Raw genomic sequence first — 19,820 nt, 5'->3', positions numbered from 1 at the left:
GTCTATACGTTGTCCATTTACTCAAAAGAAGTTAAATTCTTAAAAATAATGATGATTTCCTAATTAGTTAGGGGTACAAAATTAAAATAGTCTAAAAGGGTATTCAATAAATATTTTGTCATTTTCCATAGGATGTCAACGTTGAACAGGAGTGAGGTATGAAATAAATAATGCATAAAATGACTAAATAATATATAGTGTTTACTACACAAAGGGGAGCAACGGCAAACTGTTTGTTGGTTGGATCAATTTGTTCCCTTTCATTTGTGTAATTGTAATTAAAACAGAGTGTCTGAGCGGCGGGTATGCGGCAGCATAGACCGGCAACACGGGGCCCTTCCATCTTCCTTCTCTTATCAATTAGTGGAACAATAATATCGTTCCCTCGTCGCAAGAGCCATTAGCATTTTGATTGAACATCTCAAACACAAAGTGCCGAGGCTGTGGAACGCCAGAGGACTGTCTTGTGCCGCGCTTTTTCCCGGCTTTCTCCGTCGGGACCTGTCACTTTCATCTGACAAAAGCCATGGAGAAAAGGGGTGGGGGGTGCGGGTACTGGGGGAAACAGAGTGACGAGACACAGAGGGAGAGATGGTGTGGGATGGAGGGACACAGGTACAACACATCTGAGGAGGGAAAGAGAGGGTTGGGAGGTTAAAGTGGAAATGTGTGTGTGCGAGAGAAAGAGATGGGCTTTTTTTCTAGCCTCAGTTTGTCTCTCGGTTTTTAGAGATTGCAGTGGTGCACCAGGACCTCACAACATCCTCTTTAAACAGAGATTTCCTCCAGAACAAGCCCACAGCACACATCTTCAGCCAGCACGTTCTTCTGCACACACACTCGGGAATCACAAGAGAAAGCCTCCACTCAACAGATCATTCCCAAAAACCACTCACATTTGTTCAATATCATTTTGGATGCAGGGTATTAGTACTTCATAAAACAAGTATGAAAAAGTTTAAATGGAACATTTACATCCATAAACATTTCACATTCTTCACAGATTTAAACAAATTTGAATCTTGAAACATGTCAAATTTTAGATTGGAGCTTTATCATCAAAAATGGTATTTTAAAACACCACACATAATACTGTCCATAATTTAAAATCATCAGCCATAACATTATCTGCTATCTCTACAAGTTCTCGATTCTCAACCTTATGCATCAGTAAAAAAATATGTTACAATCTCTTTCTATCAGTGAATATTTACAGTGTAATTTTCACTAGGTTTCACGATGGCTCTTTAGACATGAGTTGACGTGAACAACATGTCAGGCACACTAACCATCTATTCATCAGTGTAGTTTCACGCCATGTGTTTTCTTGAGAGGTTTACATAAATGACTTAGGACAGAACATGTTTTCTGCACACAAACCTCAGATAATCTCACAGAATTCCACCACTGAAAGGAAAGCGGATGCAGTCACTTTCTGTCATACTTGATTTGAATGAACGGCTAACCCTAACTATTATACTTCGCTGTGTAACCCATCTCACAAGCCTTACCACAAATTGTGCAGATTGTTGAGGGAGAGGTGTGCTATTACTTCTCTAAGAAAACTGGCTTATTTTTGTCTGACGGACAATAAAACTGCTGAATAAATATAATAGATTTTTATTGAAGGAGCCAAGCAATATCTAGAGACCAGATTATTATAAATAGAATAATATCATGAAGCAACTAACAAAAACACCCAACCACATAACACCCTAGCGGCCATCCAGAATCACATACATTACTGCACACAAGGGTTTTTTTTGTAAGAAATTAATACTTTACTTCAACAATGATGCATTAAAAATTACTGAAAAATTATTTTTGACTAAATAAATGCAGCCTTGTTGAACATATAAAAGAGAAAATCTTACCGACCCCAAACATATGAACCACCGAGACCTCAGAATGCTTGAGCAACTACACAGCAACACCCTGAGCACTGTAGCATCAAGCTTTACATCACACTCACATTTCCAGCAGAGATATACAAAGGAAATCATTTGGGCATATAGAGAGTGCAAATCGAACAAGGTCGGGTTTAAACCTACATCGCATGTAAACCACATGAACACTAAGGCTCAAAATGTCTGGAGCATGTGCACCAATCTCTAAGCCAAGGCTTCATCTAGTGGTGTTTATAAAGAAAATCAGCACATCAATCCAAACCAAGCTTTTCACAGAGTTCACAGGCAGAAATCGAGACCTTTTGCTGCATGGTTATGTGCGGTCTGTCCGTGAAGGGAGAATGACTACGTAGGTGCTGAGCTTTGTTCCTTTCTTCTTTCTATTGTCAGTGTAAAGTCATCTACTACACACATAGAGAGATAGTGAGGACAAAAAGATCGATGTGGAGAAGTGGTGAGTATGAACTGCCACAGCGGAATCCATACTGCGCAGTCACACTAAGCGTCAATGGATCATATTGGAAGTAAGCATCCAGGGAAGTATACAGAGTCAATATGGCTTTCTTTCTCGCTTGCCTTCCTTCCAAAACACACACACACACACAGACATAACCACAAGCTCATTAGCCACACAAAAAAATCATGATAGCACACAGTCCGAGGGAAGCTTCCTCCAGTGGATACAATAACCAGCCCTTTATTTCCACAGGGAAATTGAGGGCCATGCCAAGTGAGAGATGGGATTAAAAAAGAAAGCATAAAAGCAAATGAAAGAGGATGATATTTGAACAGCCATGTGAGGACACCTGTGGCGCCATTAGCGGGTGGAGTTAGCCGAGGGGGGTTGGGCTTAATAATGCATGAACCAATCAGGTTGTCGTAAAGTCATTATTTGCATGGCGGTTGTGGCGGAAGGTCACGTGCCCTTAAAAGCAGCTGGTTATTACCACTGTTTTATTATTTATCAAAACCATTTTCACATCCAAGAGACCAGCCCGCCTCTGCAGCTGCTCCCCGACCCCCCCTGCGCCGCCAGCCGGAGACCCCCCGCCAATCACGCTGCCTGCCAATCAGCTAAGGCAATCACAAACACACCAGCCAATCACCAGGGGAATGGGCTGTTTTTGCCCTGCAAACGCCCGGAACGAAAGGTCAGAGGTGTCAATCAGGGGGATATTCTGGGGAGATTGAGGAGTTTATTGCAGGTTAGTAAAAGTATAAGTACTTAGACTGAAAGGCTCATGGGGGATAACATGGTGTGGCTACTACAAAAATATTCCCCACTTTCTGTCATTTTCATAAACACTGTCGCTTCACTTGTTTGCGCTAATGGAAACAATTTAGCCCTTAGTCGAGAACACCCACATAATCTTAATTTCTCTGATGACTTCTCAACATGGAGGCACAGATAGCAACCATTTTCAGTGGTGTTATTTGTCGACGTAGGGCGCATCGCAGATCCTACTTCTGAACGCATCTGAGTTGTGTTCCTCAGTTAATGATAATTAATGATAATTGCACATTATACTTAACAGTCCCCGCATGTGAAAGACCCTCTGAGGCGTTGCAGGGACTAGTGGAAGGAGAAAGCGACATACATAATAAAAGCCCATTTCCATGTCTAACGTTTGTCTCTTTTCTGCTATTATATATATATATATATATATGTTCAGTTATTTCACTTTAATGGCAATGAAAATGACCTATTAATTGCCATTAAAGTGAAATTACTGAACTTAAATATACGAGCTTGATGAAAATGTCAGACGGCACCTAGAGGCTTTTTCTTCATATATATATATATATATATATATATATATATATATATATATATATATATATATATATATATATATATATATATACATGCTTTATATAAAAAGATATACTGTGGGCCTATATAAAAAAAAAAACTTATCTCTAATCATTTCGGAGAGCTGTGTGCTATGCTACTATCTCAGCTAACTAAACAAACACTAACAACGAGAATTTTTTTATTTCACAATCTTTGGTTACATACTAGTATATGAAACCTATAAGTTAAAATAAATTAATCGCCGTTATAACATAGTTCAAACAAATTATATAATAAAGTGATATCTGATTTGTAACCAGGCACTAAAATGATTAACCATTAAATGTGCTTTGAACCAATCAGATAGCTTGGGTCTTATGCTAGGACTCATCACTTCGCTGGGACTCATCTCTTCACCACACCAGAACACAACAATAACAGACCAGAGCTGTCTCTCTCAACGGCTCTGTAACAGACCAGCCTCGACGACCGTATAAACAATAACATGGAGACGGAACTGCAAGGTTTACTCACTTTGTTGTCGTTTTTAGCAGCCATTGTGTATTTAAACTGCATTTTATAATACTGCAGCTGCCTGTGCAAGAGGCAAGCAATGATTAGAGCAATCTGCAACTATTTACACTATGCCCATGGTCATGTGACATGCGCTTTTTGGTCGTGTAGTGTGGACGGAGATCTTTTCTGAAACGCAGTGAAAACGCCATTATGGACAAGGATCGTTTTCATTTTAAAAAGCTGTGTTAAAACGAAAAAAATACACTAGTGCAAATATGGCCTGAAGGAAGAACCAGAATTATGCCACACGTGCCACTGAAAGCTTAGCCTCGGAAGCAGAAGAAAAGCTTTATATCTCCACAACCAAGACTAAAAAGGTGTTTGGCTTACAGGCTGCAATCTACACACGTCTAATTTCCAATCAAACTAAGGGCGGCACTTCACAGCAATTGTGATAATTTCTTACAACAGGTCATTCAAATAATTCATTAAATGATTCCTTTCATGCACGTCGTTTTGAAAATTGCTATTTTCGCTTCTAAGCTGATAAATTGCCTAAACACAGTGAGTTCGGCACAACGTAAGGCGAGTTATATCGCACACAGTTAAGTTATTGATCCTAAATGAGAAAGAACCACTTGAGCAGGTTAACAATGCAGCAACTATTACTCCACTAATGCCACCTGGTGATTTATGAGGGCTTTTAACAAAAGGGAAGAAGAAAGCACAAGACCATTTTTACGATAAGAAACACAACATACATGAAATAAAACATAACAATCTGTCTTGCACAGGCGGGCCCTGCATAATATTACTGACATTATCCTAGTGAGGCATATAAAACAATAGCACACACACACACTCACTGAAACACTCTCCAGTGTCGGAGATGTCGTGTTTCCTGTTTCTCCTTTCCGAGCACGCTTGCCAATCCCCTGCAGTGCTTAACCTCTGGAAAAGAATGTGTTCAGGACTCTATGAATGCTGATATGGTGCGCTGTGTTTTCGCCGTACGCCGGACTCGCACTGGGGTGGCTGTTTCTGAGAGCTGTGTTTGAAGAGGTCATAAATTGAGGAGCCAGCAGCATTAAAAGGTCAGCGGTTGCGTAATTCTATACACAATGACATATAACTCAGAGCCAGCCGCTGTCGTGTCCAACGTGGAATCTAATCCCCGGGAGTCATGGCAGGCTGTTTGCCACTGGCGTATTTCCTTTATATAAAAAATATTAGAGGGATGTGCAAAACTAGATGTCAGAACAATTAAGTTGCCTAGTGGGTCTTCTAAGGTATAGCAAAAATGTGACTTCTGTCATCATTTACTCACCCTCATGTCGTTCCAAACTAAATAGTAATACAACTAAAATAAATAGTTTTGTTTGTTTTTTTCAATTGCACAATGAATGTCAAAGGGGGTCCAGTGTTTTTTTTTGGAAAGCAATACTGAAAATTATGGAATTTTCATATTTTAGGTGAACTAATTCTTTAAGAAAGCCTTGAATTAGCCAGATTTGGGATCATGTCGGATCATCTTATGGGTTGCTCACATAGAATGAGTTAGTTTTGAAGTGAGTTTCTAAAAGCTGAGCTGTTAACACGCCGTGCTAAAATGTAACATGTAGGAACCAAGATGCTGCAAAAACAGACCAAAGATGACTGTCTGAATGTATAGACTAACAGAAAATAGTGCCGGCTAAATCCAAAAGCGTGCCAGAAATGCAGTCAACAAATAGCATTTTATGGCACAAAACTATAAAGTCCTTACTCAAAAACTGAGGGCGTAAGATTTTGCATAATAACAGGAACATTGCACACAGCAGGCAAATTGAAGTCCATGGATAAATAAAGGCTGACAGTCTTGAAAGTTACTGTTGAATGCGGTGAATCCACAAGCGGTGCTTTGATGGCTGTGACAGAGGTGATTTAAAAGGGATTAATCTGAAGATGCAACTTCTCTGAGAGAGTTTCCACTAAAATCCTATTGGACACATTGTAGCTTTTACCGCTAAAGAATACATTTATAAAGGAAAATGAAACCAAATGAAAAATATGAAAACCTGTATCTAAGGCTAATTGTATGGCTTTTTTTGTATGCTAAATAGAATTATGTATAAAAAAAATTCAAGCTAGTTGCACAAGTTGACAATTACTAATCAATCGACCAGTTGCTGAATAACTAGCCGTCCATCCGGACTATTCTCTAATCGGTCTCGGGTTTTAAATAATCCAATATATCTCTGCACATCTTGGATAAATCTAAGTGATAAGAGAGATGGGGGAAAAATGGAAATGATAAATGTTTTGTGTTTCTCATTTTATAGATGGCTGTAAATTTCTCTAGAGAAAGCTAGCAGATCACTGCTTCTCAATGAGTTATGTTCTTCCTTATATAAGAGCCTGAAATAATCTTGACTGATTTTCAGCTCTCAAATTGATATGATGTTAGGCACAGCGTAATAATACCCATGTACAAATTGAAGAATCGCCTTCCGAAGGGACTTTTGGGATGACGTCTTTGCTCATAATGGGGGTGCTGAAGGTTAGAATACCTCTCGTTCAGAAAGTCACTTTTTAATCTCTTTATGTCTTTAACAAGGCTCCGTGAATATGGCGCCATGAATGCTGCCACATCGGTCCACTGTGTCAGCGGTGTGCCTGCTTATGCAGTCATTCTCTCGGCTTCCAGGGAGTCCGACACTGGGCTGCTAAAGGTCAACGCATGAACTTCAGCCGCTTCAAAGGGCCTTTCTTCACCCCCTTTGAACCCCCCAGCACACCTGCAGCAAACCCTGTGCCAGTCACAATACCACGGAGGCTTTATGAACCTTTCAGCATTTCCAGAAGAGAAAGTCTATTGGAGGACTAAATGACCTGAAATAGTTTGTCTGTCTCTGAATTGTGACTGACAATGGTGTGAATGGAACCAATTCAGGCTGGTCAAGGAGTTTCCATTGCGTATATTTTCTGGAACGAAACCACTTCGCTACACTGATAACATACAACGTTGGGTGTTTCTTCAACTATGAACACTTTTGGCCATGTGGGAAACACTTTCAAAACAGTTTTCATACTCAGTTTATGTACAGTAGCTTGTCTACTAACAATGCCCAAAGGATACACTGAATTTTGTCATGAATGTTTCAACAATACTCTCATTAAGTATTTTGTTGCAAACATTCTGTAGTGAAAATGACGGACTCAATGTCTTGCTAAGGCTAATTTCATAGCTAGCTATTTATGTCTCCTACACTTTTTGCAAAATATGACAATTACTTGAGTGGAAAAAAAAATATTTATCTTTTATTATCCATTTACTGTTGTGGTTAATAAAATGTTATTGGTTGTTGTTGTTGTTATGTAAATTATGTTGTAAATTTTTGAAAAAAAGTTTGTTCATTTCATTTGTTGGTTTAAAAATAAAAATATTATAAATAAATAAATAAATGAATGAAAATAATTGTATAATGTTAAAGTTGGGTTCTTGGGCATAAAAAATAAAAATAAAACCTTGCAAAAAAATTTTGGCAAAATAAATGATGAAGGCACAGTCAAAAGGTTTAAATGTGATCTTCAAATAATATATATTTTTTTATTTAAACAGTCTGTTAGAGGATCATTAAAGTACCTGCAGCTGAAGAAACACCCTATTACATCTTCCTAATGCATCTCTGAAGCTTCAGGCCTCTGTCATTCCCTCGAAAACTGAACATATAATTTCCTCCTCACAGTGATTAGAGCGGCTCCAATTAAACGTGGTGCTGAGAAAATGTGTATGATTAACTATGATATTTCGATGACATTCTGCGCTAAACACTAATATCGCGCAAAGATATCTACAAGGAGAAAGGATATTAATCGCTAATGGAAGAGAATGGTGCGGCCCCTTTTTGAAATCACGCCAGCAGGAAAGGTGAAGGTATATCTAATTAGGTTTACTCAGGGATCTCTGATGGGAAGCTGTGCCGTACGTGAAGCCGGTGGAAATTGCTGCCATTACGTCGCAAAAGGCCAAAGCAAACTCAGCTAACCTTTGTGGGCTTTAAAAGACCTTCTGCGGATCAACAGTACTTACATTGTTTACACACTCGGCGCTACATTATTGCCACACTTCCGAAGCACAGTCAGCAGAAAGCAGACGCGATCGGGAGAGATTAAGTACAGCTGATTCACAGGATGTCCCTGATCGGTTTAGAGAACGTCCTTCTATAGTGCCGTCCGCAAACAGCAAACACAGTAGTTCTGTCCAATCAAACCGTATCGATTGGAGCAGAAAACACAGATTCAGGGCGACAATGGGGATAAATCAGTGGTATGAAAATGTATAATATTTATCATTCCTCATTAAGCTTCTAAAAGAGAGAATGAAGAGATTCAGACTGCAGCATAATGTAAAGGTGTAAATAAACCTGGCAAATAAACCGTTTATCTGATAAAAGAACATAGTTTTAGGTGTTTACATTGATTCAGCATAACTGATGTAAGATTGTGCATGTAAACACTTTAAACTCTCAAATGATACTAGATGCTTTTAAGTCTGTCGAGATTATACGGAACGCTTGACAACCATCTTCTCACCACCTGTTAAAACGTTTCACCATGATGTGGCGAATCAAGCCCTGACTGTTCCGAGGCAACCAGAGACTGAAGGGTGTTGTGTTCTCTCTCTGTCAGACTGACTGAATATATAAATAAAGAACTACAGACTTCCTAGTCATCTACCAATCACCATCCAGCTGATCTGAGCCTGCCAGCCCTCTTCAGGCTCAATCAGGGATGCATCTAATAATCACTCAGACGTTCAAGTAAACAGAGAAGTAACTGCACTTAAGACTTTGCATCTGAATATTGCAGTTAAGCATCCTCGACTGCTGTGTGCAAATGGACCGTGATTGATGAGTTCTTCAGGGTTTGTATCTTTTTGTCATCCTGAAAAATTGAAAAAGTGGACAAATAAATGATGGCTGGTGTCATGATTGTGCAAATGTTGTTAATGTTGAGACTATATATACCAACTATACCTTAAGGAAGGTTCTGGATTAACTTCCGCACTCACACACACACATGCACACACACATCTATCTTTATGAGGACATTCATTGACACAATGCAACCTCTAGCAGTTTACCCTAACCTTACCCATCACAACTAAGTGCCTAACCCGAACACTTACCCTAAACCTACCCTAAACCTAATTATAACCTTATCCCTTAAACCAAGTCTTGACCCTCAAACAGGCCTTTAAAGGGGTCTCAGAAAGTGAGGACCAGCCAAAATATCCTCAGTTTACTCTCTTTGTCCTCACTCCAATGGTCTAAAACTCAAACTGGTCCTCACAAAGATAGTTGTACAAGTACACACACACCAGGATTAACATTATGACCACCTTGCTAATATTGTGTTGGTCCCCCTTTTGCTGCCAAAACAGCCCTGACCCATCGAGGCATGGACTCCACTAGACCCCTGAAGGTGTGCTGTGGTATCTGGCACCAAGATGTTAGCACAGATCCTTTAAGTCCTGTAAGTTGCGAGGTGGGACCTCCATAGATCGGACTTGTTTGTTCAGCAAATCCCACAGATGCTCGATTGGATTGAGATCTGGGGAGTATGGAGGCCAAGTCAACACCTCAAATTCGTTGTGCTCCTCAAACCATTACTGGACCATTTTTGCTTTGTTGTAGGGCACATTATCCTGCTGAAAGAGGCCACAGCCACCTGGGAATACCGTTTCCATGAAAGGGTGTACATGGTCTGAAACAATGCTTAGGTAGGTGGTAAGTGTCAAAGTAACATCCACATGGATGGCAGAACCCAAGGTTTCCCAGCAGAACATTGTCCAAAGCATCACACTGCCTCCACCGGCTTGCCTCCTTCCCATAGTGCATCCTGGTGCCATGTGTTTCCCAGGTAAGTGATGCACACGCACCCGGCCATCCACGTGATGTAAAAGAAAACATGATTCATCAGACCAGGTCATCTTCTTCCATTGCTCCGTGGTCCAGTTGTGATGTTCACGTGTCCACTGTTGGTGCTTTCGGCGGTGGACAGGGGTCAGCATGGGCACCCTGACTGGTCTGCGGCTATGCAGCCCCATACGCAACAAACTGTGATCCACAGTGTATTCTTTCTGACACCTTTTTATCAGAACCAGGATTCACTTCTTGAGCAATTTGAACTACAGTAGCTCGTCTGTTGGATCGGACCACACAGGCCAGCCTTCGCTTCCCATGTGCATCAATGAACCATTGGCTGCCCATGACCTTGTCGCAGGTTCACCACTGTTCCTTCCTTGGACCACCTTTGATAGATACTGACCACTGCAGACCGGGAACACCCCACAAGAACTGCCATTTTGGAGATGCTCTGACCCAGTCGTCTAGCCATCACAATATGGCCCTTGTCAAACTCGCTTAAATCATTATGCTTGCCTATTTTTCCTGCTTCTAACACATCAACTTTGAGGACAAAATGTTCACTTGCTGCCTAATATATCCCACCCACTAACAGGTGCCGTGATGAAGAGGCGGTTTCTTATTTATACAGTACATAAGAAACTGACCTGCAAAGCTACCTAAAAAACTATGCTCAAGTGTACCTGGACACACGCTATTTTAAACGCAAAGGGTGATAATACCAAATATTGATTTGCTTTTGTTAAAAAGTTAATTGATAAATAAAATCTATTTATTACTTATATTTTTGAAAGCATCCTGACTTTACAGCATTTTTACACAAGTGCCTAAAACTTTTCACAGTACTGTAGCTTTGCAGGAAGGTTTCTTCAAGCACTTTGGAGACGTTGCTGCAGTTCTTCTGGATTTAGTCTGTCTCATTTCTGTTTCTTCATGTAATCCCACACAGACTCAATGATAGTGAGACCAGATCTCCGTGTGGAGCACCGGCTGTTGTCAGACTCCTTGTGCATACAAAAATCTCACTGGAATATTACAATTAATGGCAAAATGAATGTTTGGAAATGTAAACGGATATTTCCTACTGACACACTACAGCAAAAATACCTGGCTTAAATGTATTTTTTGGGTGATAACACCAAAATGCCTAAGACTTTTGCACAGCAGTGTATATATGCACCTCACAAAACTAATACCATATGCCTGCTACTGTATTTTAACTCTCGATCGAATGTTTCAACAACCTCAACTGCTGTCTGCTTGACAGAAAAACAACTCAGCACATGAGCCTGAGCGGAATACTGCTGCAAATGTGTGTTTTATGGTATTTATTAAAAGTGAGAGATGTTAGCAGATCATTAAGCTATCAAAATCTGCTTCAAAGCTGCGGATGAAAAGTGTCATGAGTTCATCTGACTAAACGCACGCTCTGTATAGTGTTCGGGAACGACTTGTAGGGTGTGTTCAGGAACGAGACGTAAAATCAACCAAGCTGTATTTCCACCGGGAACACAGATCAAAGGGAAAAGGCAAAAAATGCTGCACTTCACTCTGGGAGCGATTTGACTAACCTTGATCGTGAAGTTTTTATCATTTCATATTGATCTTGTAAAAACACACTCTGTCTTCTTATCTGCAGAACACAGCACTCTTTCAGCTGATTTCATCATATCATTTATTATTATCTGAAGATGAAATATTAACAAAAGCAGAAATCCACTTGGTGGGATGTGAAAGATGTCGAATTTTGTCTTTTTTGGGTACTTGCACATGCAAAAACACAGATACGCCAACATAAAAACAATATCTCTGAACGCATGCAAGCACACAAGACAGGAAACTGGCATGATCACATGCGCAAACTCTCTCTTATGTACACGAACAAACAATGATACAACGCACAGTGCTACGGTCAGATATGTAGAAAGACAAACATTTGATTTTGGAGGGACACATCTGTTTGCACAGCCTATTAAATGACAATGAGGGGCATCGTTAGCTGGCAACAACAGTAATGAACCTCTCTCGAAATGCCACGCCAGCAATATTCCACGCCAGAAAAAGCCATCCACAACTGAAGAGCTTCCACTTATTTTATTTTGTCCCTTTATATAACTCTTTTATTCTGTCATGTCTGGGAAAGTCCCCTGTTATACAAATTCATCAAATTTGAGCAATTGTTCACATGCTCCGTGTGCTTAGAGCAGAGTAGGAATTTGCGCAAATATTTGAGTACTTGGAAGTGACACCAGCGATCAATCATGAAAACACAATAAATGTGTAATAAAAAAAATAAAAAACAAGACATTTGTAACTACATTATTATTTATGGAGACATTTTGGGTGGTAATAAAAACAGTACATGGACACTGCAGACTTCCAATGCAGCAAAAACACCATGAAAGTACATATAATTTGTGTACTATTATTATACATTTCATATCATGTACTATATGTATATATAAATATACTATGTGTGTATGTATAAAATTTGAGTCATTATTTATTGCTAATCATCCCCTCTACGAGAGCTCTCAAACTGCGATTGTGATTAAAAACAAATATGACTGTATATCATCACTGGTCTCATTGACACAAAAACCACTTTATGGTTTCTGAAGACTCTAAGCCTTTTCTAAATACCTACACCTTCGGTCTTGGCTACTTGAGAGTGTGTGCACGCAATAGGAAGCAAGGTGTGCAAGACTGTCCCAGGTCTTAAAAATGCCAAAACTTAATGCCATTGACGCGCACTAAACCCACACTATCTCGAATTACTCTTTACCATTACCAAATAAAGGAAACACGTCATGCAAGTAGAAAAGTGGTCAAGTGTGGGTATGTGGACAGGACCCCTGAACACAGCACATGGGTAATATGGACTATTGTTTATAATGTTTATTTGTACTTTACGAAACCATTTTGGGCATCTGTGGTCACAACGAACTTGTATGGAGATAAAGAAATTTACGGGGGGAAAAAGATAAAATCAAATCAAGCAAGCTCATTTTGTGTTCCATAAACAATTATACCGGACCAGCATACAGACTTGGAACAATGTACGCAACACAGGAGGAGAAAAAAAGAAATTTGCAATTTAATCGCAATGGCCCAAGTAGTTCATCTGAGGCATGTGCACATTGACCATCACCCTCCACCCCACTCATCTGATTTATCCGTCGAGCTCTCCAAGTGGTCCAAATGACCATAATGCAATGCACATGCCCAGTATTTAGGTGAGCTTCCTGGATGACAAAGGAAGTGTCTCTACAGTCAGACTGATGAATGTTCAGCGCTGAGATTATCAGAGCAGAATTGTGCTAAGGTGTGTAAAATCAGGCTCCGGCAGGCTAGCGCGGCACAGACTTTGTTTCTCATTTTGTGAAGCACAGATGTAGCGTATTCACTTGAGACTTGTTCAGCGAGAGAAGAAAAAAGCAGCAGAAAGGGAGAGAGAGAGAGAGAGAGACAGACAGGCAGAGAGAGAAGAGATAAAAGATGAGGAGACTAAAATATGCCCTGATGGAGTGTGAGAGTGTATATGGGGCCAAAAGCCTTTCCAGACACCGCAAAAAAAAAAAAACAGGACAGACTTTATTGGCATTTCTAGTGCCATTCAGTTCGATCTCCACCACAATCATTCTCACTCTCTCTCTTTGAATGCAAGACCTTGGCTGTTGTCCTCCCATTCTGGCACGGCTAACGCCCTTTTCACGAGAGAAGGAGAGCAGAGAGGGGGATAAATAGAGAGCGTATTTTAGCTGCCGCATGTTCGTCACCTCTGAGCTGAAGGACAGTGTTGAATAGTCTTGCAGGGGGGTGTGAAGACAGACAGACTGCGGAGGATTAGAGACTGTCTGTCTCTACTTCTGTCCTCTGACATCCACTAGCATCTCTCTCTCTCTCTCTCTCTCTCTCTCTCACACACACACACACACAGTTACAGGCATACAGTCGAGATGATGACAGTAATACATCAGAGTGTGAGATTGTCTTGTGCTGCAGTGGAGGGAACAGGAAGTGATGTGATTGTCTTTTTATTTTGTGTTTAACACATTGGTCCTTTCCTCCAACGCCATCACTCCACGTTGCAATTGTTTTTTAGGCGTGTTTAATGGGGGCCGTTTTCCATTTGTTGATCGAGTGTCAAAAGTAGAGAGAGAACAGGGCATGATGGGGGGAATAGGGGGTGAAATTGAGACAACACTGAAACTCGAACTCTAGTGTTCAACATGAGCACATTGATATAACAATACATCTTCGAGGCTCATTGATTAATTAATAAATTAATTAATAATAATAATAATGAATGGTTATCTTCTCAAAACAGACCAAATAAATGCATAAATAAACGTGTCACTTAAATTGTTATTAAATACAAAATTCTAAATCAAATAAATAAATAATTGTAAAAATTACATCAGAAAATGTTTTATGAAACATTTAAATCGTTAAGCTGAACTGTTATAAAAATGTTTATTACATTTGTCACTTAAGTTCTAATTCAATTTAACTGTCATCATGATTATATCATTATATCCTACATGTCATTAAAGTTGTTGAATTAAAACAACTAAAAATAATATATATTTTTTTCTAGTGATCTAGGGACTGTGACCTTTATATATCGGTTTCAGCCATTGAAACCCATGACTCAATGTGCATGTGTGCAAACAACCAGGCCAGAGCACTGACCATTCACTGCAGTTCCATTTGCCCTTTATCTTTACAAACAGAGGTTTCTTTCAGGAGAAAAAAACCCCATTCATTTAAAACATTAATCTTCAAAAACTATTTTAAATGTCTCTCTCTGCCTTCCCATTACCGTCCAGTTGACCACTTAATTTCGGTGGAAGCTTCAGCCACGTAAAGTAATTGCTGTGAGGCTATTAAAACCGGTGACCCCAACGGCACCTCGTTTAGCAGAAGATACCATTGGAAAGAAAAAAATTAACAAGGGGGACATGGATAAACAAAAAGACAATCGCACATATTCCGACCAGCAAGTAAACAAAAGCGAAACACATCTGCAAGCGGCTATTGTTGCTGCGCTATTGTGAGGAATCTCTTTGAAAAGCGTGCAAGATCTTTAATGGAAATGGCTGGTTGTTGACGACAATGTTTGGCATTTGGTGTTTACCAGCGGTGTGTTTAATGGCAGCTAGTCTCATTTCCGACCTCGCTGCTCTTTGCTACATCCGCAAGGGTTTGAGAATAATAGTGTTTCTTTCCCACTAGGGGCTGAAGCTTGCGCTAAACAGACGCTCTCCACCTTCACTCCGACCTGCCTGTTCTCTCGAACACAGTTTGAGCTCTCCAGAGAGCCATGGCTCCTCGAAAACCCTCTCTGCCCCCTTCGTTCCTATAGATACGGACACTATTCCCTATGGGAGTATTTACAAGAGCATGTACGAGCACCCAGACTGGGGCATCAGGGGACAGGCGAAACAGAGAAACACAAGAAAGTGTGGATCAAAGTTCACCGAGTGTATTTGTTAGATGCTCTGATCTCCACTTAAAAAAAGAAAACACGTCTTTTTCGGATTGGAGGCCGACTTGACATTTAGAAATGCTCTGTTTGGGTGAAACGGACGATTTGTGATCACCTGTGAACTGTTTTTGACTCGAGGTTGTGAAGTAGTCTTAGCCACTAATCGTGCAAAAAGGAAGATCGATCACGGTGAGTTAAATAATGCTGTTCTGATGATGTCACAGACAGTGATCCGCAGTCGAGAGCGTTGCAACGACTGGGGGTGGGGGGGATGGGGATAAGCGGGAAAAAAACGAAAGGCGATGCACACCTTACAAAAACAGACACGCACAAGCTCACCTTTAAAATATGACCGATATGGATTAAAAGGCAAATCTCGGGTTGAAAGATTAATACCGTCCACTTGATTTCCACAACCTGCCCATCTGGGAGCGCTGAAAGACACTTATACAGCACAAAAGACACAGCGCTGCTCCTCGGCCTCTTCTTTCTGCCCACACAAAGGCCACTCAAGGCTAAGAATCTCTCTTGTGGCTTTCAGGAGGATGCTATACCTGTGAACACTGTTGCATGAAGCTGCTAGCTATTTCTCTGCATGTCTCTCTGTGTCTGCTCCCTCTCTCTCTCTCTCAGGCTGTCAGTTAAAGCTGCGCTCACCTTTATAATGTCCTCATGAGAGGCATCGCTACTAAAGCCACACAGTAAGACTGGGATAAGAGCTGGATAAAGCCGACGCAACACTCTGACCAAAGACCACCTTCTCCTCAGCTCATTTCTCCTTTCTATACATTTCTTTTTTCCTTTTGTTCTCTTTTCGCTCTCTCCTCATTTCTCCATTTTCACTCTTCTCTCCTCCATTAATTTCTCATTCGCTCTCCACATTTCTCTTTTCTCCTCGCCTCATTTCTCCTTTCTTTACATCTCCTCTTCTCATTTTTCTTCTCTACTTCCCTTTGTTTCTCCTTCTCTTTTCTTATTTCTCAATACCCAATTTCTCCTTCACACTCCCTATTGTTCCTCTCCTCCCCTTATTCATCCGTCATGTTCCCCAATTCTCTTCTCTCTTCACCTTGTTTCTCCTTCATCCTTCCCATCTCTTCTCTCAACCCTTATTTCTCCTTCTTTCTTTATTTCTCATTCCCTCTCCCAATTTCTCTTCTCTCCTCCCCTTATTTCTACTTCATGCTTCCCATTTCTTTTCTCCAACTCTCATTTCTTGTTCTCTCTTCAGTTCTCATTCCCTCTCCCAATTTCTCTTCTCCCCGATTTCTCCTTTATGCTCCCAATTTCTCTTCTCCCCGATTTCTCCTTTATGCTCCCAATTTCAGTTGTGTCCTCTTATTTCTCCTCCTCTCCTTATTTCTCTTCGCATCCTCTTATTTTTCTTCTTTTCACCTAATTTATCATTCCCCCTCAACATTTTCCCCTAATTTCTCCTTCAAGCTCCATATTTCTCTTCTTCCCTGATCATTTCTCACACCTTCACCTCCTCTTCTTTCTCATTTCTATTTTCATCGTCTACTTTTTCACCGTCTCATTTATTCTCCCTATCCTCCATTTCCCTTTTCATCATATCTTCTCTTCTCTCTTCCTCTCACTTTCCCTCTCTGACTTCACCCTATTTCCTAATTTCCTTCTTTTAACCTCTTATCTCCACATTTCTCATCTCCTTTAAGTGAACAAGTAAATGTGTTTGATGGAGTAATCACACCTATATGCAAAGACAAAACATCGCCCCAAATTCCACTAAGCTCATTCTTTCTCAGAAAAAAAAAGTCTCACAAATAAAGTAACAGAAACCTCGCTCAGGTGAGCAATAACCTCAAGTCCAGTATATCATAAGTCTGAAGGTATTGTACATTTCTCACAAGCCTGCAGGCGTGAGCGAACACGACCGAGAAACACTCCACCCTGCGCACCCAATGGTAAATGTCGGACTAATCAAATCGAGTCGATGGATTGGCTACAGCGGAAATCGCTGCTCTTTTATTGGACCATATTAGCCTTGACCTTCAGGGCTCAAATGAAACGTCCTTGAAGATATAATGCTATAATGTAACACGCAGCACAGGGGCTCCTCTACTCATACAGAAAAATCACGCTTCAATGTCTTCAGAGCACAACTGTGAACTGCACGACTACCGGCTCAGTCTAACTGAAGGACATTCATAATAACATTACACACACACACATGCAAAAGCACAGAAACACACAGACAGAAAACAAATGGCCACTTACCTCTATGTCTATTTGTAGTTTTATCAAACATAAGCATAGCATCTTCTACCTGTAAGAGAACAGAGAAGAACATATTAGTAATGCCAAATGTACCAGTGCTTTCTTTGAAACTCACACTTGAATAATAAAAAGACATGTAACAATACCGGACCCATTCAATTGCTTTCATGAATAATTACTTTTCACAAGTATCAACAGAATATAACAAGTTCCTTTAAAGGTGTAGAAGTATTACAGTCCAGTTTAATGGACAGCAGATTCTGACAAAATGTACACTTTGGAGAATTTTCTCTTTCTTTTTCTTTTTTGCTTGATAAACTGGTTTCAGCTCTTGCTGGGTTAGCAAAGCTGGAAAGCAATTAGACTAGCTTAAACCAGTTAAGACCATCAAACGATTTTAGGTTGGTTTAGTTTTTTTCAGCAGGGAAATAAAGGACTGTGCATGTTCATTTTTGCTATGCTGTCTAAATGGGTATCAATGATCCTAAACTTCTGTGGCATTTGAGGTATTCAACAACAGATATTATTAATACGTCATGCACCACTACTTAAATAGATAACCACTGGAGCCTAAAAGCATTTACACACGCACACAGATCTGAAAGCTGCTCATGGCCATGTTCTGTGAGGAATGATATCCCTCCACGGACCCAAGGGTACCATCCTGTCTGACCCTGACAGAGGCCTGCTCATCCTTGAGGAAAACCCTGTCTGCAAGGGCACACTTCAGAATGCATCCAGCCATAGCCCTCAAAACACACACACACACAATACGCCTGAACCTGCTCCTTTCACATTGCAGACATGCATTGCACACATATTAATAAATGCAAAAAAAGTGTATGCCATGCCAGACGTACCCACGCACACTCCACTATTCCTTGCAGAGGTCTCTGAGATTAGCCCTAAAGTACAGGCAGTTGGAAAAACACCTTCCCTCCACAAAAGGAGCCATCAGTCACTCAGCCCCATAGAGAACAATAGAGCTGCGAGCTTTAGAGTTCCTCATCACCCTCAATCACTTCCAATAAAGATCACACTGACTGGTGCTCTCATACAGGCTGAGGGAAATCTGTTATCCTCTGCTATCACTCACTGCATATGTATGTATTATGTTCCTCTAAAAACTGTGCTTCATGTTCAGAGGAACACGTTTCATAAGCATGGGGTTATCTGAAAGCAAGCATCTTCTTTAGGATTTAGCCTCAACTGTAATGAAAATAAATAAATTATAATAAATAACTGAATCATGTACAATAACTGCTGATTAAAGGTTAAAAAACTGTATTTTCCATGCTTTTGTATGCCATCTTAATATGTACATTTGTTCTGTTTTTTTATTTATTTTTTCAATCAGTGCAATCATAATACAAATGTACACAGCATGTATTTCCAAAAATGTTCCACCAAAAAAATGTTTTTAATATAAAAAATAAAAAGACTAAAATATAGTTTATAAATGAGGAATGTTTTCCCACTCAGATTTTCAGTAAATGAATAATGATATATTATTAAAATAATTATTTAATTTGTTATTGAATCAAATTTGTGATTATTATAATTTTATTATGATGAAACATACAGCTTATTCTTGTTAAAAGTCTTTGGAAACCAAATTGTTGGTTTCTTGATAATACTGGTTTTCTATTGCGTAGTATTTTTAATTAATACATAGCATCTAATGCAAATTTTAATGTTAATGTAAATGGATTTTTCTGAGAAACTGCTAGCATTAACAGTGAGATTTCTAAGAACAGTGTAATATTGTAATGTGGGAATATAAACCATCATGCCTGCCTTTCACAATCACAGCGATGTACGCTGGCTCTGTAATTATGTTGTCCCTGCTGATGGACGCAAGTTCATAGGCCTGTAGCAGGAGCATTTAGTTTTGTCCAGAAAGAGGAGAGACCCTTGACTACAGCTGCACTAAGGCATGATGGGAGGAGACAGCTCTATACTCA

At 40.0% G+C, this 19,820-nt stretch overlaps 1 protein-coding gene across 22 annotated transcripts in view; it reads right to left on the bottom strand.

Moving 5' to 3' along the window:
* Nucleotides 1-19,820, bottom strand: part of msi2b (musashi RNA-binding protein 2b) — a 245,566-nt gene that overhangs the window by 95,729 nt on the left and 130,017 nt on the right. For all 22 annotated transcript variants that reach the window (XR_013797153.1, XR_013797154.1, XR_013797155.1 and 19 more), the window contains exon 7: nucleotides 17,857-17,905. Coding sequence is in view for 16 of the 22 variants with exons in the window: in XM_079609469.1 (XP_079465595.1) it covers nucleotides 17,857-17,905 (49 nt within the window). In the remaining 6 variants the exon portion in view is untranslated. The remainder of the gene's footprint in view (nucleotides 1-17,856; nucleotides 17,906-19,820) is intronic.

Source organism: Phoxinus phoxinus (assembly GCF_949152265.1).
Source record: "Phoxinus phoxinus genome assembly, chromosome: 4".
NCBI classification, from domain to species: domain Eukaryota; kingdom Metazoa; phylum Chordata; class Actinopteri; order Cypriniformes; family Leuciscidae; genus Phoxinus; species Phoxinus phoxinus.
Note: the sequence above shows the minus strand (reverse complement) of the source record. Positions and strands in the feature narration are given on the sequence as shown.